This window comes from Uranotaenia lowii, chromosome 3 (genome assembly GCF_029784155.1).
Source record: "Uranotaenia lowii strain MFRU-FL chromosome 3, ASM2978415v1, whole genome shotgun sequence".
Lineage (NCBI taxonomy): Eukaryota > Metazoa > Arthropoda > Insecta > Diptera > Culicidae > Uranotaenia > Uranotaenia lowii.
The window spans coordinates 106,231,740-106,253,093 of NC_073693.1; the positions used below are offsets into that span (position 1 = coordinate 106,231,740).

General features: G+C 35.5%; 1 protein-coding gene across 1 annotated transcript in view; it reads right to left on the reverse strand.

The window, feature by feature from the left end:
• Positions 1–8,467: 8,467 nt before the first annotated feature.
• Positions 8,468–21,354, reverse strand: part of LOC129756585 (uncharacterized) — a 45,930-nt gene continuing 33,043 nt past the window's right edge. Inside the window, exons 4-5 of the mRNA XM_055753495.1 lie at positions 15,860–16,072; positions 8,468–9,729 (exon numbers count right to left, since the gene is read on the reverse strand). Of these exons, the coding sequence (XP_055609470.1) occupies positions 9,421–9,729; positions 15,860–16,072 (522 nt within the window). The 3' untranslated portion in view covers positions 8,468–9,420. The remainder of the gene's footprint in view (positions 9,730–15,859; positions 16,073–21,354) is intronic.

Consider the following 21,354-nt stretch of genomic DNA (forward strand, 5'->3'; position numbering starts at 1 on the left):
CCAGCTTTTTAACAGTGCAAATATTACCAAAGATAATTTTTTTCGATCAGTTCCTCTCACTGACAGGAAAAATTTGAAAACTCACCTTGAAATAAATATATGTTTATCAGATTTGATAATTAATAATCTTTTAACAATAATAAAATTAAATTGTTTAACTTCTTAGATAGAAAAATAATGCTTACAAATTATAAGCATTCAAGTTATTAACCATGAGTATTTTAAATATTATGCAAACCCAGCTAGTACATAATAGCGGTGGTTCCAGAGAGTGTGCACTATTCGCGTTGAACTTTGAACTAATAACATTCTTATTGAATGAAAAACTATGTATAACTAATCAAACAAACGGATTCCTGTAATATTTACGAATTATACAAATCATGCTAGCTTTATATCGTTGATTTGGGATTTAACATAACTTAAAACACTCTCTTGCATATAACATCGCTCTGAACGCTTCAACTGATAGATATGTCATTTATCACTTTTACTATGTTAATGTGTTTCCTAAATATTCCAATACTTAAACCCTTGACTATGCATATTATGACCTTCATGTAGGATGGTGGCTCCAGAGAGCGGTATATAGAAGAAGATTTTTATCTACGTATTTCAAAGATCAGAAGCAGTGAAACTGTGAAACAGAATATTTGGTATAATTTAGAGTTGCCATCCATCCCACGAAAGCGGGTCATTACTCCCTTTTTTAGAAAAAGACCCAACGTCTTGCCTTATTCTCAAAACGGCCCGCTTTTTTCTCAAAATGTCCAGCTTTTTCCTAAAAATCCAATCAATTAAAATGTTTTTTTTTTTTTTCAAAATAAACAGCATTTTTTCTAAGTATATAAGATAAGATCAAATAACTCTAGTTCTTAGAATTGAAGGTTTCGAGAGTATTTACCATATCCGAATCGGGCGAATCTAGCCAATTTTATCTTAAAACCAAGCAAAATCTGGGCATCTGATTTCAAAATTTTCAACCCAAAATCAAGGCAATATTCAGGCAAAGTTGGTCAAAACCACGAAATGATTCAATAAAAGTAAAAAAAAAAAAGAATACACTTGGATATATACACCATCAAATTATTACATAAAAACACATCAGCAATTTTTAAATTGTATTTCAGGCTTTCAAAAAACTGTTCATGATTATTAAGACTAAACTTGGTCAAAAAAATTATTTTTGGACGCCAAAATTAAAATAATAATTATAGTTTTTTTTGTTCAGATTTGGAAAAAAAAATTGAATAAATTTGTTCAATTCAAAGCTTTTTTCTACGAAATCCGGGCCGGATCGGACTTTTCTTAAATTTTATGCCCAATATCCGGAAAATTCCGGGCAAGACCGTGCAACCTGGCTTGTTTATCTTAACATCACCACAACAATTGGATTCAGTTAAGCGTTATTTGAGCACGTTCTAGCGATGTTAATATTTTTCTATTTAAGAAAATATTCTTTAAGTCGCTTCCAAAAATGAAGGCTGAAGATTTTTCTCCGGAATCCTAGTAGAATCCCTTAAATGAGAATCTTAAAGAAAAGGTCAAATTCCGAATAAAATGGAATAAGACTGTCCCGTTTTTTTTCTAAAAGTATCTGGTAATCCTAGAATAAAATAAATGGGGTCTCTTAAAAAAATCACATCTCATGAAAAAATCTAAATTCTAAATCATTTTCGGATGAAAAGATTTCTAATTCGTTGCAAGATTGAGCTTCGTCCAATCATGTTCCTTAATTTTTCCACTAATTTGATTATCAAAGAAATTTTATATATATTTTTTAAGTTCTTGAATACTGTGTCAAAATAAATAATGAAATATGCGAATTTAAAATTAAGTAGGGAAAGTAGGATGATTTCAACTAAGTTTAAAGTTTTTATTATATATTTTTGAGAAAATGTACCAACTTCCCTTTTGTTACTGCCGAAATAATCAAAAATTGAAAGAGGCATGGAGTTCCAGGAATTAATTGAAAACTGAACATTTATGCTTCCTGCATATGTATATTATATGAATAAAAAATAAAATCATAAAAATATTTATGTTTAGAATTTACTTCAATAGAGGAGAGACTAGAGGAGATCTTCGTTGAGAATTAATCAAATTGCTTCCGTATCACTGTCTTTAACTGTTTTAAAGTAAGCTCGCTATCATAGCATAATATCAAAAGTTTAAGGTTTTCATGCAAAGATCATCTTGTGAGATTATTTACATTAATTCTAGTATGATTAAATTATTACATAGGCAGCCTTTGGTGCTTATGTTTTGATAACCGTTTATGGAAGATTTTTCCGTCCTAAATTTTGTTTATATTGCTCGTGGAAATTTTGATATTGATCGAGCGAATTTAAGATAAATCGATCATTGATATCTGATAAACCAGAAAACCTATATGAAAAACAGAACTGCTTTTGAATCAATTTACTATCCGCCAATCAATAAAGGATTTAAATTTTGCTTGGATATTATAGATTCAGAGATATTAAATTCTACAATTTCAACAAATTAACATAACAACCATTTCAGAAATCACTGAAGAAAGTCTTCAGTATTTGATATTAAAGGTATTAATTCATTAAAGGTTTAAATCCACTAAACAGCTTTGTTTTTGACTGCAAAACGATTTCACTTATTATTGAAGAAATATCAATAATCCAATTTAGGTCATAATTTCTTGAAAATTTCTTCGAAATTGCCGTTTTTTCCAAAGTTATAAAAATTAACAATAAGAAAACTTTTATAACTTTTTTCTCAGAAATCAAAATTGTTCGGGATCTTTGGAAAAGTTGATCATTGAATTTAAACCTTAATTTTTCAAATCAGACCTCAAATTGATAATACGAATTTTTACCCATTTCTTAAAATTATCTAAAAACATGAGCTGCGAGAAAAAATAACATTGAATATTCGGAATTAGCGCCTCAAAATTAATCTAAATCCGTTCTTGAGTTCTTCGCACATTGGAAAAGATTAAATCCCAAAAACCCGAATAAATTTACTTAGGATGATTTTTCCCCAGAATGACGAATATAATGCACCATTTTCCAGAATGTTTTTTCCTCAGAATGGATCATTTTCCAGAATGTTATTTCCCCACAGTAAAACATTTCCTGAAATGCTACAAAACTTAGATTTTCTCCTGTAGTTTTGTTTGCCTCTTCATCCTCGTTGGTTGCGGTTTGGCCGCAAAAGAAGAATTTTGTGAGAACCCTATTTTTGTAGAAAATATCTGCTTTTTTTCATTTCAAATAACAGATTACTTACTTACTTAATGATCCCGCGCCGATCCTCCGGTGCATAGGGCCGTGGTAAAAGACCTCCACTGTTGACGATCCGGAGCCAGCGTCTTCACCTGGTCCCAGTCAAGATTCTCGTCGACAGTTCGGATTTCAGCGGCTAGGCTTAGCCGCCACGAATTTCTGGGTCTGCCTCTTCTTCGATGACCATCTGGATTCCAATCTAGCGCCTCTCTGCAAATCTCGTTTTCATCTCTTCGCAGCGTGTGCCCAATCCATCTCCACTTACGTTCCCGAATCTCGATTTCTAGCGCCCTTTGATGACACCGGCGATGTAGTTCTTCATTCGAGATCCAATTGCCAGGCCACCAAGCGCGGATGATATTCCGCAGGCAGCGGTTCGTTACCGCATATGTGCACCAAGTTTCGCACCCGTACAGCAATACGGATTTGACGTTTGAGTTGAAGATTCGGATTTTCGTTCGTAGAGAGATCTGGCGTGACCGCCAGATGTTTCGGAGACTCGCAAACGCAAATCGGGCCTTTCTTATCCGGGTTTCGATGTCTTTTCTGGTACCACCATCAGGCGTTATCTGGCTACCAAGATACTGGAAGCACTCCACTTTCTCAACTTGTTGCCCAGCTACCATGAAACTGGAGGGATTTCCTGTGTTGATCTCCATCGACTTGGTCTTTCCGACATTGACTTTGAGACCTGCTGCCTTGGAACTTTCGGTGAGGTCGTCGAGTTTGCTCTGCATGTCCGGTTGTGTTTGGGCGAGCAAAACAATATCGTCAGCCAGGTCAAAGTCGTTCAGTTGCTCCATTGTTGAAGGATTCCACGGCAATCCTCGATTCGGTGCACAGTCAATCGATCCAATCAGAATCTCATCCATTACGATTAGAAAAAGTAGCGGTGATAGAATACATCCTTGTCTCACTCCAGCAGTTACCGGGATTGGTTCGGACAAGACACCGTCGTGCAAGACCTTGCACGAAAATGCCTCGTACTGTGCTTCGATGAGATGGACTAGTTTCTCTGGGACCCCTCGTCGCCTTAGAGCCGCCCAGATGTTTTCATGGTTAAGTCGGTCGAATGCTTTTTCGAAATCAACGAACACCAGCAGAAGAGAGTCCTGGAATTCGTTAATTTGTTCCAGTATGATTCGTAGCGTTGTGATGTGGTCCACACATGAAATAACAGATTGGATAAATATATTCAATTTTCTGGGAAATGGTAATTCAGATGAAAAATAATCTGGAAATGGTCCATTCTCATGAAAAAATTTCTGAGAAATTGTCCATTCTAGTAAAAAAAAATTTCTGCAAAATGGTTCATCCTGGGGAATTTTTTGTATTTTGAAAATTGGTTTTTGGTGATTGAAATTCTGGGAATTTGCCATCCGCTCAAACGTTTTCAGAGAAATGAAGTAGATGTAGAAATCTCGTTAAAATGTATATTTTGTTGCCTTTATTGGCATTTACAAAAATAACACAAGAGAAATGCATTTTTAGTGTTTATGTTTTATAACTAACTTTGAAAGACTTTGGCGTCCTGAGTTCAAATAATTCGTCAGATTTGGTCTTTCATCACTTGTTTTGGTGATATGGCGGTCTTCGATAACTGATTAACTAATAAACCTACATGAATAAATAAAAAAGATTTTAAATCTGTTTGTTAACCTTCATTCACTCAAGGATTCAGATCTTGTCTGAATATGTTAGTTTAAGAAAATCAACTCTTTATAAAAACAAAATCATTCAATTTTTTAAAACATTTGAAAGGATATGAGCATAACTGTTTTTAACATTATCTAGGAAAGTCTTTGAGCACTTAATATTGGAAATTTTAACTAATTCCACAACTTTATCGAAGACTTCAAAACGATTTGACTTATGCTTCAAGAAATACCTATTCTATTCTATTTTATTTATTTAAAGAGGATTATAATCAACTTGGTCATTCGTCCTCTTATCAAGAAATATCAAAGATTACAAATGGTAAGGATCTTCTTTTAAATTGCGTAAAAATCAACTTATTTTGCAGAGTTGGAAATCGAATACAAAAAGAAACTTCTATGAATTTTTTTCTCGGAATTCAATATTACTCACGGTCTTGGGAAAGTTGGTTATTGAAATAAAACCTTTATTTTTTTTATAACATTTATCAATCTTTTCCTTTTTTTCAAAATTTATCTCGAAAATAGAAGACAGAAAAATATTAATTGCATATTCAGAATCAGCTCTTCAAAATTATTCAAATTAAGCTTTTATTTGTCAATTTGTTATTTGTTAAACTGAATCACATACCTACTGTTTTTATTTTCATGAAAAAGGTTTTTTACAATCATGATCATGGTCGGTTGTACTCCATTTCCCCGAAAACCATTGCCCAGAATGAAAAATCATCAGAATTTCAATCACCAGAAATCCACTTCCCCAGAATATTTTTTCCCAGAATGAACCATTTCCCAGAAAAAAATTTACCAGAATGAACCATTTCCCAGAAAAATCCAGCTTGAAGGACAAAACGTCTTTCGAGTTCGAATGCGCAGCGCGAGGAGCCGGATACCGAAACGGTTTTTTAAAGGACCATTGTAAGCATTGAATCAATGAAAGTACCCAAACCATAAACAAAGCACAATATTGGTTCTTAAATAAATTTAGTTAGAAAATTTCAAAGTTGTAGTTTCATTTAAAGAATCATTTTGAAAAAATTAATTTCAAATCATATGAATTTTACAAAAAATCATAAGAAAAAAAAACAAATATAAATACTAGAGGAAAAAATCTGGGATTTGTGCCATTCTGGGAAATGTTCCATTCTGGGGAAAACAATTCTGGGAAATGGTCCATTCTGGGATAAAAATTTCTGGTAAATGGTGCATTCTGGGGAATTTTTTCTGGGAAATGGTTCATTCTGGGGTTTGATTTCGGGTATTTGTCATTCTGGGAAAAAATCATTCTGGGCAATGGTTTTCGGGTAAATGGGATACAATCATCATGGTCAAATAAATAACACAATCTAGCAAATTCCTGAACTCTCTGGAGCCACCAGCATTGAAAACGTTTTCAAAACCCTTTATTTAAATTTTTATTGTTTAATGTGGTTACTGATTAGCAATTATTGTTTTTTATGAACATTTAACACAAGAAATCAAACAAGCATGATATCATAAATTTAGAGCTCTCTGGAGCCACCAGCAATTACATAGTCAATAAGAATATGTACAATAAGAATCAGATTTCAAGTCTTGTCATGTCTTGTCATGTCTTGTCATGTCTTGTCATGTCTTGTCATGTCTTGTCATGTCTTGTCATGTCTTGTCATGTCTTGTCATGTCTTGTCATGTCTTGTCATGTCTTGTCATGTCTTGTCATGTCTTGTCATGTCTTGTCATGTCTTGTCATGTCTTGTCATGTCTTGTCATGTCTTGTCATGTCTTGTCATGTCTTGTCATGTCTTGTCATGTCTTGTCATGTCTTGTCATGTCTTGTCATGTCTTGTCATGTCTTGTCATGTCTTGTCATGTCTTGTCATGTCTTGTCATGTCTTGTCATGTCTTGTCATGTCTTGTCATGTCTTGTCATGTCTTGTCATGTCTTGTCATGTCTTGTCATGTCTTGTCATGTCTTGTCATGTCTTGTCATGTCTTGTCATGTCTTGTCATGTCTTGTCATGTCTTGTCATGTCTTGCCATGTCTTGTCATGTCTTGTCATGTCTTGTCATGTCTTGTCATGTCTTGTCATGTCTTGTCATGTCTTGTCATGTCTTGTCATGTCTTGTCATGTCTTGTCATGTCTTGTCATGTCTTGTCATGTCTTGTCATGTCTTGTCATGTCTTGTCATGTCTTGTCATGTCTTGTCATGTCTTGTCATGTCTTGTCATGTCTTGTCATGTCTTGTCATGTCTTGTCATGTCTTGTCATGTCTTGTCATGTCTTGTCATGTCTTGTCATGTCTTGTCATGTCTTGTCATGTCTTGTCATGTCTTGTCATGTCTTGTCATGTCTTGTCATGTCTTGTCATGTCTTGTCATGTCTTGTCATGTCTTGTCATGTCTTGTCATGTCTTGTCATGTCTTGTCATGTCTTGTCATGTCTTGTCATGTCTTGTCATGTCTTGTCATGTCTTGTCATGTCTTGTCATGTCTTGTCATGTCTTGTCATGTCTTGTCATGTCTTGTCATGTCTTGTCATGTCTTGTCATGTCTTGTCATGTCTTGTCATGTCTTGTCATGTCTTGTCATGTCTTGTCATGTCTTGTCATGTCTTGTCATGTCTTGTCATGTCTTGTCATGTCTTGTCATGTCTTGTCATGTCTTGTCATGTCTTGTCATGTCTTGTCATGTCTTGTCATGTCTTGTCATGTCTTGTCATGTCTTGTCATGTCTTGTCATGTCTTGTCATGTCTTGTCATGTCTTGTCATGTCTTGTCATGTCTTGTCATGTCTTGTCATGTCTTGTCATATCTTGTCATGTCTTGTCATGTCTTGTCATGTCTTGTCATGTCTTGTCATGTCTTATCATGTCTTGTCATGTCTTGTCATGTCTTGTCATGTCTTGTCATGTCTTGTCATGTCTTGTCATGTCTTGTCGTGTCTTGTCGTGTCTTGTCATGTCTTGTCATGTCTTGTCATGTCTTGTCATGTCTTGTCATGTCTTGTCATGTCTTGTCATGTCTTGTCATGTCTTGTCATGTCTTGTCATGTCTTGTCATGTCTTGTCATGTCTTGTCATGTCTTGTCATGTCTTGTCATGTCTTGTCATGTCTTGTCATGTCTTGTCATGTCTTGTCATGTCTTGTCATGTCTTGTCATGTCTTGTCGTGTCTTGTCGTGTCTTGTCATGTCTTGTCATGTCTTGTCATGTCTTGTCATGTCTTGTCATGTCTTGTCATGTCTTGTCATGTCTTGTCATGTCTTGTCATGTCTTGTCATGTCTTGTCATGTCTTGTCATGTCTTGTCATGTCTTGTCATGTCTTGTCATGTCTTGTCATGTCTTGTCATGTCTTGTCATGTCTTGTCATGTCTTGTCATGTCTTGTCATGTCTTGTCATGTCTTGTCATGTCTTGTCATGTCTTGTCATGTCTTGTCATGTCTTGTCATGTCTTGTCATGTCTTGTCATGTCTTGTCATGTCTTGTCACGTCTTGTCATGTGCTGTCTAATTTTATAAGAGCATATTTTGAGTCCCATTTGTGCTTTCTTTCAATGGAAAAATAGACAATAGATTTGGTAGCATTTATTTGTGATAAAAATCAAGAAGTTAAAAACATTTTCCCACAATTATTTTCTCTAATTCAACTCCCTACACGTAGTGAAACAAAACGGACAGAAATGCTGTCTCAGTGCTTTAAAGAAGCACGAATGTGATTCATCTTCAGAAATGTTTATGTTACACTTACAAACGATAAAGAGAAAAAATATTATAATTGTTTCTTGCTGTCGCACTTCAAGCTTTCGCTAGCCTACAAGATAAGTAAAACGATTACGTATCAACCGAAAATAAAAATGAACGAATAAAAAAAAACTTTACTAATGAGCCATCCATTTTTGTTTCTTGTTTTCTTTTGGTGTTTGCTCTTCTGTTCGGCTTGAATGGTTTGTTTATAAATAAGTGAGTGTCATGCTTGGTCACTTTTAATTTTCATCTCGTTCTGAGGGAGGGTTGAGCACAACTTTATTCGTACCTGTTCGCCTTCAATATTGTTTTCATGTCAACTGACGATTGATTGCGGTTCTCATCTATCATGTCGTGACATCGGAAAAAATTTGGTACATTTTTTTTTCATTTTTTTTTAATCTACATTAGTAAGTTACTCACAACACGGGGTCTTTTTTATTTATATAACGGATTGCGTAATGCTTTTTTGTTTTGCAAAAAAAAAGATTAAAACCGAGTAGCGGAAACTGTTAATCTCTATTTACAAGTCACGGTTGTGCTTTTTTTAATGAAATTTTTCACCATCAAATCTACTCAACAATACGTACGCATAATAGAAATAGATTTATTACGATTTGGGATCTTCAAGTGCTGTCAGTTGAAGGAAATTAAATTTCAAAATCATCTTACACGCTAAAATTACATGGTTCATTTGTGATTTAAAATTTTTAGACATTCCTAGGAAGAAGAATTATTTACCAGCTAGTGCACAGTTCATTTATTTGTTAATTTTCAGCTTAGAATGTGACCACCTTCTTCTGGGATTTGAACTTGACCATTCCGGTGGTGACCTTGTGGCCAGCACTTTCGGTCGTTCCGGCCGGAATCACATCCTCGCAAGTGGTTTCGGCGATCAGCTTCTTGAGCTGGGCCGATCGGCGAGCCCGAGCTGCGGCCCGTTCCTCAAAGTCCGAGATTTCCTGGTCCAGATCCTGCAGCCGGGCCTTGGTCGCGGTGGCCCGTTTTGCCGCAAACGATTCCGCGGTTTCATCCTTCCAGCTGACGGCGGAATTCTTGGCAGAGCTTTCAGTAGCGGCCGCTCTAATCTAATAGGGCATTTGGGCAAGGGCGAAGGAAAGGATTTTTTTTTCGTCCAAGAAGGACAAGGATTTTTGGGAGAGCAAGGGATTCGTAAAAGTCAAAGGGCACAGAATTCAAGATCATAACAGAATTAGCGCCTTTCTTTCTAGAAGTTGCGTTCCGGGCTGAGTCGATTCGATTTTAGCACTGATTGATACTTGAGCTGTGTGAGCGTGCGACGATCAGAATGAGAGTTTGAGCGCGGGAAGCCAGACGAAATTCGAGCGATTTGTTTTTGCGAGATAGAGAAAGCGTATGATTAGTGATCAATAAGTTAAGCAACCTCAGCTGCGGAGGCCATTCAAAGTCTTTTTAATATCAAGTGTTTAATCTAAATTCTTACCAAAAAACTCCGAAATTTTTTAAAAATCATTATTGAAGATCCTTCCAGAAACATATTTTCATTTAAACAATTATCTTCAGTATACCTATGTACCTTATGAAATAATTTGAATAAACTAAACTGAATAAATTTTGCTGGAAATGTTCAAAGCAAATTGTCCATAATAAGAGAGCAGCACATTAAATTTCAATTTAAAAATGTATGAAATTAGAAGGTAAGATACACCTTCAAAAGAGAAACATACAACGGTTCAGAGGGAATTATAATGAATAATTTCTACCGGAAATATTTTACTGTTTCGGAACGACGCAGCTTTTATTTCCAAGTTAAAAATTCATAAGTCAGGGGAAATATCCAAGAACTTTGAATTTTAAAATTATACTTGAAATCAGAATTGCGGAATAATTGATGTAATTTCTTGTACGATATTCTGAAGTTAATTAAGATAGTCAGGTAAAAATATAAATAGGAAATTTACAAAAATCAAAATGAAATAAAAAACAAAAAAAAAGCTGAGATTGAATACAAGAAATTACAGACCCTGAGGTCTTATCAGAGGTCGTATTAGAGATGAGGAATCATATACCATTGATTAAAGATCAGAGATGTGCGATCAGAAACCAGATATCAAAGATTAAAATCGGTGATCAGTGATCAGAGACCAGATGTCAGAGATCGGATGTCAAAAATCAGAAATCAATGATCTGAAATTGGTTAAAAGTCAGAGATAAAATATGAAAGGTAATAGTACAGAAATCAAATATCGGTCATACATATCAAAGTTCAATGCTTTGTGATCAGGCATGAAAGATCAAAGTTTGGGATGAATAAACCCATTGGGCTTAAAATCCCGGAAAAAAAAGAAAGATCAAAGTCAAGGAATCAAAAATCAGAGATCAACGTTCAGACAGCAGAGACTAGATATCATGGGCTGAGTTGATCTCAGAAAACGAATTTCTGTGATCGTAGATCAGAGACCAGAGATCACAGATCAGAGATCATAAATCAGAGGAAGAAGATTGAAGATAATAGCTTGGACATCAGAAATAAGACGTCATGGATCAAAGATCAGAGTTTAGCGATCATGGATCAAATAACGAAATTAAGATGTCAGAGATCAGAGATGAAAGATCAAAGATTAGCGATCAGATATGAGTGATCGGAGATCAGATCTCTGCGATTAGATATCAGAGATCAGAAATCATAGATCAGATATCAGAGATCAGATATCAGCGATCCAATATCATAGATCAGATATCATAGATCAGATATCAGAGATCAGATATCAGAGATCTGATATCAGAGATCAGATATCAGAGATCAGATATCAGAGATCTAATATCAGAGATCAGATATCAGAAATCAGATATCAGGGATCAGATATCAGAGATCTGATATCGGAAATTATATATCAGAGATCAGATATCAGAGATCAGATATCAGAGATCAGAGATCAAAATATCAGAGATCAGATATCAGAAATAAGATATCAGAGATCAGATATCAGAGATAAGATATCAGTTATCAGATATCGGAGAACAGATATCAGAGATAAGATATCAGCGATCAGATATCAGAGATCAAATATCAGAGATCAGATATCTGAGATCAAAATATCAGAGATGAAAATATCAGAGATCAGATATCAGTGATCAAATATCAGATATCAGAGATCAGAGATCAGATATCAGAGATCAGATATCAGAGATCAGATATCAGATATCAGAGATGAAAATATCAGAGATCAGATATCAGAGATCAGATATCAGAGATCAGATATCAGAGGTCAGATTTCAGAGATCAGATATCAGAAATCAGATACCAGAGATCAGATATCAGAAATCAGATATAATAGATCAGATATCAGAGATCAGATATCAGAGATCAGATATCAGAGATCTAATATCAGAGATCAGATATCAGAGATCAGATATCAGAGATCAAATATCAGAGATCAGATATCAGAGATCAGATATCAGAGGTCAGATATCAGAGACCAGATATCAAAGATCTAATATCAGCGATCAGAGATCAGATATAAAAGATCAGATATCAGAGATCAAATATCTGAGATCAGATATCAGAGATCAGATATCAGAGATCAGATATCAGAGGTCTGATTTCAGAGATCAGATATCAGTTATCAAATATCAGAGATCAGATATCAGAGATCAGAGATCATATATCATAGATCTAATATCACCGATCAGAGATCAGATATAAGATATCGTGTATCGGAGATCAAATATCAAAGATCTAATATCAGAGATCAGATATCAGAGATCAGATATCAGAGATCAAATATCAGAGATCAGATATCAGAGATCAGATATCAGAGATCAGATATCAGAGATCAAATATCAGACATCAGATATCGGGGATCAAAATATCAAAGATCAGATATCAGAGATCATATATCAGAGATCAGATATCAGAGATCAGATATCTGAGATCAGATATCAGAGATCAGGTATCAGAGAATAGATATCAGAGATCAGATATCAGAGATCAGAGATCAAATATCAGACATCAGATATCAGAGATCAAATATCAGAGATCAGATATCAGAGATCAGATATCAAAGATCTAATATCAGAGATCAAATATCAGAGATCAGATATCAGAGATCACATATCAGAAATCTGATATCAGAGATCAAATATCAGAGATCAGATATTAGAGATCAGATATCATAGATCAGATATCAAAGATCTAATATCAGAGATCAGATATCAGACATCAGATTTCAGAGATCGGATATCAGACATCAAATATCAGACATCAGATATCAGAGATCAGATATCAGAGATCAAATATCAGAGATCAGATATCAGAGATCAGATATCAGATATCAGAGATCAGATATCAGAGATCAAATATCAGAGATCAGATATCAGAGATCAGATATCAGCGATCAGATATCATAGATCAGATATCGGAGATCAGATATCAGAGATCAGGTATCAGAGAATAGATATCAGAGATCAGATATCAGAGATCTGATATCAGAGATCAGAGATCAGAGATTAGAGATCAGGGATCAGATATCTGAGATCAGATATCAGAGATCAGATATCCATATCAGCGATCAGATATCAGAGATCAGATATCAGAGATCTGATATCAGAGATCAGATATCAGAGATCTGATATCAGAGATCAGAGCTCAAATATCAGAGATCAGATATCTGAGGTCAGATATCAGAGATCAGATATCAGAGATTAGATATCAGCGATCAGCTATCTGGAATCAAACATCAGAGATCAGATATCAGAGATCAAAATATCAGAGATCAAAATATCAGAGATCAGATATCAGAGATCAAATATCAGCGAACAGAGATCAGAGATCAGATATCAGAGATCAGAGCTCAAATATCAGAGATCAGATATCTGAGGTCAGATATCAGAGATCAGATATCGGATATCAGATATCAGAGATCAGATATCAGAGTTCAGATATCAGTGATCAGATTTCAGATATCAGATATCAGAGATCAGATATCAGAGATCTGAGATCAGACATCAGAATTCTGATATCAGAGATCAGTTATCAGAGATCAGATATCAGAGATCAGATATCAGAGATCAGATATCTGAGATCAGATATCAGAGATTAGATATCAGCGATCAGCTATCTGGAATCAAACATCAGAGATCAGATATCAGAGATCAAAATATCAGAGATCAAAATATCAGAGATCAGATATCAGAGATCAAATATCAGCGAACAGAGATCAGAGATCAGATATCAGAGATCAGATATCAGAGATCAGAGCTCAAATATCAGAGATCAGATATCTGAGGTCAGATATCAGAGATCAGATATCGGATATCAGATATCAGAGATCAGATATCAGAGTTCAGATATCAGTGATCAGATTTCAGATATCAGATATCAGAGATCAGATATCAGAGATCTGAGATCAGACATCAGAATTCTGATATCAGAGATCAGTTATCAGAGATCAGATATCAGAGATCAGATATCAGAGATCAGATATCTGAGATCAGATATCAGAGATCAGATATCAGAGATCAAATATCAAATATCAGAGATCAGATATCAGCGATCAGTATCAGAGATCAGATATCCGATATCAAATATCAGAGATCAGATATTAGAGATCAGGTATCAGAGATCAGATATCAGAGATCAGGTATCAGAGATCAGGTATCAGAGATCAGATATCAAAGATCAGATATCAGAGATCAGATATCAGAGATCAGATATCAGAGATCAGATATCAGATATCAGATATCAGAGATCAGATATCAGAGATCAGGTATCAGAGATCAGATATCAAAGATCAGATATCAGAGATCAGATATCAGAGATCAGATATCAGAGATCAGATATCATAGATAAGATATAAGAGATCAGATATCTGAGACGAGAGTTTATCCATCAGAAATCAGAGATAATTTTTTTTAATCATAACATCCGAAACCTTAGATTAGGAATTTGATCTTCGGTAATCAGTTGATCAGATCGTTGAGGATCAGAAATAGTGATCAGATATCAAATATCAGAAAACAGAATTACGAAATCACAGTTCTGCAATAAATAATCTGAGAACAGAGAAAATAGTAGAGGTAATTATTTGAGATCAGCTATAATAGACATAAGATCAGAAATCATGATTCGAAACCATAGAACAAGGAACCGATATAAAATTTATAGATTAGTGAACATAGGTCGGATATCAGAAATTCAGAATTTGAGATCAAAAACTACATATTAGAAGTCAGAGATCAAAATTTAGGATGAGCGATCAGAAATTATAGCCCGGGTAATAAAATCAAAGATACCGATTCAGATATCTGATATCGATGAACAATGGTGTCTCATTCATCGTTGATTCCTAATTTATCAGGATTTAGAGACTGAAGCTTTAAATCGGATTTCCGAATCCTCATTTCCAAAGTTCTTAATATAAAATCCATGATTTAACATCCGGAATTAAAGATTCGGAATCCATAATCCGGAGTCCAAAATCTTGAATCCGAAATAAGGTATCCCAAATGTCTAATCTGTTATCAGAAATCTGATTTTTGATTAATTTTTCCCGAAATCAAAATTATAAATTCCAACATATTGTGCATTTTGAAATCAAGCACCCTTTCAGAAGAATGCAAAATTCCACTGATATTTTTTGTTGAACTTAATATGTTGGGGTCGTTTGAAAATTTAAAATAATGAACGGAAGTTCATCAGTGGAACTAACATAATTAAAATTTTTAGAGAAACATCTAAACTTTAGAAAACAGAACAAAATTTAAAAACCCTTTTATGGAACCAGAAAAAACTATTAGGCCATTGAAATTTTGAGAACATATTAATATTCTGTTGAAGCATCAAAACTCCACTGTAAACATTGAATTTAGATTTTTCAATCCCGAATGATGAATGAAAGTGTACTATAATCGTAAGTAATCGTGTAAAAAGGGATATCAAATTTTGAAAATCAAATAATTTGAATGTTTTTCTCGAGTAGAAAACTTCCTCCTTAATCATTTCCAATTATTTCTAGTCAGATTTTCTCAATTTGAAATGAATACAGGATTTGAGATTTGAGTTAAATTTTGGATTCGGAACATTTTGAACGGCCTCCTTCTAAATTCTAGCATCTGAGGGACTGTTAGTCGGGATCTCAGGAACAGTGAATGATAAGTGTTTAGTTGACGTTACTAAGTTTGTGAGTGTGTCAGCAGAGGCATGGCTTAGTGTCTGGCAAAGCGGATGTATTTTACCTTCAGCGTTTTGCGGACCGACTGTTTGTCCGATGAGGCCAGATCGTCGAATCCGTTCTCCAAGCTGCTGGAGAACTTTTCTGCTAGCTTTTTGCTCGACTGTTCACTGAGTTTTGAGCGAGTTTCGCTGCGGACCTGTTCCAGAGCGTCTTCGGCCTGCAGCTGGCTCAGCAGGTTCTTGTTGGCCCGAATTCGGTTCAGGGTAGCTTGCACCTTTGACAGAAGGAAGAAAAAAGGAAAACAATTCAAATCAGCTGTACTGAATTCAGATGTGTAAAAATAACTTCCACGCAAATTTAGATTGACTGAAAAGTGAATGAACTTAACGATGCTGTGGGAAAGTATTTTTTCGCCAACAGCTTGAAATGGCGAAAGTGCCGCCGAATTTCAAAATGATTATAATGTGACCTGGGGAATGTTAGTTGGCACACATCGTGCACATTGGGTAGGTTTTTTGATTGATGTTGCCAAACAGGAAGCGAGAAGCTACCAAGAATGTGGAGCGTAATTTTCTAAAAGGTTGAATCAATAGTTTTTGTTTAAAAAACAACAAAATGATAACAAATAAATAAATATTGACTTACCAATATTTCAAGGGAGTTTTATTTTTCCGCTGAAATTTATCTTTTTTATTAGACTGCGTGAATTACAAATTACAACATTGGGACCATACATATGTTAGGTACAATATTAAATATGAGACTAAGATGGTTTTTTAGTGTTGATTGGCAAAATTGACCTTTGATCATTGCAAAGTAGGGGAAAGTGTTCCTAAATGCGCCTACAGCCGTTTGATGAAATGGCTAACAGAACAACATATCTGATCAATGCATTTTGAGGATGATACGCTTTGTACATAAGGCAAGAAAGAATTTCATGAACTAACCGACTAAAAAAATGTAAAAATTTAAACATAATGTTGATACCTTTTGATGCAATATTTTGACTTTTTTAAATAATACTTAGAAGCTCAAAACAAAAACTTGGGTGATTTTTGTTTCTTTTTCAAATGAACTCGAAAGTACAACAAATTTAAGCTTTTATGAAAGTTTCATAATGATTAGATAGTTGAATAAGAGTGTTTTTGTATGCCCCAATCATGTTTGAAAAACGCAACAGGTTAAATGGAAAAAAATATATGATTTCAATCATTCAAACTTCGAATCCAAGCTTTAACAAACATCTTAAGAAAGAATTGAAGAGCTCAAAACTGTTTTCATTTTTTTTTTCTATGGGTGAACTGCCTCCATAATATGGCAACCCTAACTTTGTTTTATTTAATAAAATTATAAAAGACATACATTTTCATAAAATTTGTCAGCTTTTTCAAATGAAAGTTATCAGCTTTGACAAGGAAATTATAAGGAAATATTTACAGAAAAACCGAAATTTTGCCCAGAACATAAATAGGCGAATTAAGTCCACACGGTTTTAGGTTCCGCATTTTCAACAACAGTTAAAATAAAATCGTTTTCATGAAAACTGAAGCAGATTCCAACATAAAAATCGCTCCAATTCTATACATTCTATACAACAGATGCCTGCTCATGTGTCTGTAGCTTGTTTACACATATTCGATGTAATATTTGATTAAATCAGTATTCCGCCTAATAGGCGCATATAGCCTGCTTCTCTCCTGCATACATATTAACATTTTCTGTCTATGAGGCACCATGATGAATGTAGTAAGGAGGGGGTTCTTAATTTTGGGCGGGAGTAAGAATATTAATTCAAGTCATTGGTAAAGCTTAGTTCATTTAAAAATGGGACAGTTAAGAATGCGTGTTTTTAAAAAACCATTCGTTTCATCGAAATATTTTCTATGGAGATAATGTTATGATAATTCATGAATGAAAAATTAAAAAAAGTGTATCGATTTTTTGTAAGACATATTTCTATTTTATTTCTGATATCTCCCATCAGCCTGCGCACACTTTACAGTCACTAAGGAAACTACTAAGGAAAGAAGCAAACTGATTTAGATCTACCTTTTGAAAATCAATTCAAGCGCATTTCAACTCCAAAGATCTCAAAAGAATCAATAAATTACAAGGACTTACCAACGAATTACCAACTAGATCTACCGGGTGTCCAAACATCGGCCGTCGAATTGCCTCTTTAGTTGGACAGGGTATTAGTTTCGAATCACCCTATTTCCGTCGACCTCCAATACTCTTTCCAAGACTTCCAAAATTAAATTCTCACGGTACAACGATACAACCACCTTTTTTATAGTTTATCATACATCCGATATCTCGACAATTCAATTTTCTCAATTCTCAAAGCACGACTACTTTTCGAAATTTGTTTTTATGACCAGGTTCCAGGAATAGAGAGCTGGCTGGGGGTGGATGTAAAACAAGGGAATTAATAAGCACAGAACGTAATATGTATGTATGTATGTATTGGAAATGTGCATACAAGCGAGTTTTTAAGTATAATCTGGCACTTACGCATCATATCCGGCACATGAATATTGATTTCATCTATCAATTTTGAAAGTCTGTAAAATGTGGGCACTCTCTCTGAGCAAAAATCTTGGCAAAATCAGTGTCTGACCAATATCTGGGCGAAGGTTCAAAAGTCTGTGTTTTACAAACAAATCTGGACACCTGGCAACCCAGGATGGAAGCCTTTAGAAAATCGACACTTGGATGAGAGGATCCACAGGCCTTCGCTTGAACATATGTCCATCTCAAATAGTCGAGGGGGATCAAATCTCACGGGTAGAGTGGCTCTCGACGCCGGGTGAGCCATTCGAGTCGATGTAGGATGACGTCTTCGTCGGGAATCATCCGAGTAGTTGCGGTAAGTTCCACGCGTGTGCTGTGGCAGACGCGAATTAAGGATAAGCTGCTCTCGAACGGCACACGACGGGCATAAAGGTGGCAAACCTCGAATCTTGAGGATAAGAGGTCGGGCTTCGAGTCGTTAGAGGAGAGGTCAGACCTCGAGTCTTCAGGAGAAGAGCTTTGTGTGGTCAACCCCGATAAGAGGTCGGATCTCGAGGAGAGATCTGGCCTTTAATCAACAAGAGGAGGGGTATAAGTGTTTTCTACGAGTCATTACGAGGAGAGTTTAGATCTCGAGTCGCCAGAAGAAAGATTGGGCTTTGAGTCGTGTAACGGAGAGATATGTGTACGTCAAACTCGAGTCGATGCGAGGAGGAGTCGGATCTCGAGTCGTAAGAGGAGGGGATTATGTGGGAATTTCGAGCATGGGACTGAGATAAAGGAAGAAGATACGTCAATGATTGCACAAGTTGTGCAGTAAATGATTGAAATTGTGGTAATTTGTGTAATTTTTGAGGGAAAATGAGTAAGTTAGAGTTAAAATGAGAGAAACCAGTGCTCAGAGAGAGAGAGAGAAAATGAGCGAAATGTTGCAATTTGTGAAGCAGTTGTGGAATTTAAATCATTACCATTCCAAATGCAAGGAATTTTCTCTCTATCGCAAACCCTCGATCTCGAGTCATATTAGGAAGATGTCGTTAGTTAAGTCGTTAGAGGAGAGTAATGATGAGGGGTATTTCTGAAAGTGGTCTCGACCATGGTTAATCTAGTATGGTGGTCTCACTTTGGCAAAAAGTAGACGAGGGTTGGATGCGGTGGGGGGGCGAAACGCACCCGAAATATGACAGCTGGCTGTTGGCTGGCTACTGGCTGGCTGGATCAATAGACAACGGCGCCAGCTTTGCGGGTAGCGGTGAATAAAATTAATTAAACATTACTTATGACAAATTTATATGCTCATTCTACTCTAGTTTTTTCCAAGAGCTGTCTGAAAGCAGCAAAAAGTCATCGAATGGTAACATGGCGAGGCATGAAATTCCATCGTCCGAGAAGCGGCTGGCCTTCCTGCAGTAACATCCGATCTTAATCGAGATAAAACAGCTGCTGCAGGAGGACCCCCATCTGTTGCCATCGCTGCTTCAGAAGATCCAATCGAGTAATCTGGATCTGATAATGGGTATCATTTGGGAGAACCAGATGGAGTTTTTGGCCCTTTTGAACGAGGGAACCGATGAGCTGAAGGGTGGTTCGAGGGGGGGGGCGTGGAGGTGGGGTTTAGCGGTGGCAGTGACGTAGCGCATGATGTAGCCTCGACTGCCGCTTCGATGGTGAACACCCTGAGTCCGACCTTGATGCCAACGATGGGACAAGCAACATCCGGTTAAGGATTTTGGTTGTTTGGTCCACCCTTGAAAGATCTTTCCTATTATCACGGTTAATTACAGCTATTTCAGAGCATCCGAAAAGTGCGGAGTGTATTGTTATTTAAGATACAAAAAAAAGTGTTTCGAATAAAATTATTTCATTGAATTCTCGAATCATTTCTTTGATTCCGGAAGTCTAGTTTAAATCAAATAAAAGAAACTAAAACCCAATATGATTTTAAATCTTTTGATCTTCGGTCTACGACATGCACAGACATACATAGACTTTTTCCGAATTTCTCTGATTTTGTATCCCAAACACCTGGCATCCCTGGACCCCCTTTTTCGCAACACTTCAAAACTGCTGTCAAAACTTTTTTTAATATGACTGAACGTGCGATTTGGCATGTGAGACCACCATACTAGATTCATCATGCCTTTTGCGAATGTGCAACAAGAGTGCCAGGTGGTTTTGATAAAAAGCAATACACCGCGAAGAAAAAAAACTGAATTTTTCAGGACACCACTAGATTGCATAAACAAAGGTGAAATACAGGTACTGTAAACGCTTTTATATATGCAGTATCTTCTTGGCTGTACTACAGTTCATATGAAAAAAAACACCATATTAATAGCATCTAAACCGAAGATTACCTACCGTTAAATGGGTTTCAATATTTTGTTGCAGATTAATTTGATGTTATCATAAATTAACAACAAATTCGAAGGTATAAAATGGTATTTTTTTAAATTTTTTAATAAGTTATTTTTCCCAAATTCTGACTGTTTTTAAAAAAGCAATATTTTTTGGATTTTGAAAAATAATGAGGAATCGTGGGCCACTAAATCTAAATTGATCAAATAATATGTAAAGTTTATGAGTTTACTCAAAACTGTGATTTCATAATTCATTTCGTTATTTTAAAGCAGATGGTGAAATAAAAAAGAGGGCTGTGAATAGATTCCAAAACCTGGCTCGCGAACGTTTTGGCAAAATTTTTTATATAGGATGGACAAAATATTTTTCATAACTCTTCATTTGGCATAAGAATACTTCATTTGGCATAAGAATATTGTTATGAACTTTAGGTTCCCCATCGATGCAATTAGCAGGTATTTTATTTAATTATTAAGAGAATTTTTCAAACTTTTTTAAGCTTGATAAATAAAAGAAACATATGATGCGTATTGAGATTTTTATCTCAACACACATTGGAGATATTAAAAGTGGCCCACATTTTCCCATGGCCTACGATACCCCACTCTCCCCTACGCATTTACAAAAGCAAGACACAACGACTTTTTGAAAATAGTGTTAGATCAGGGCCGTAGGAAGAAC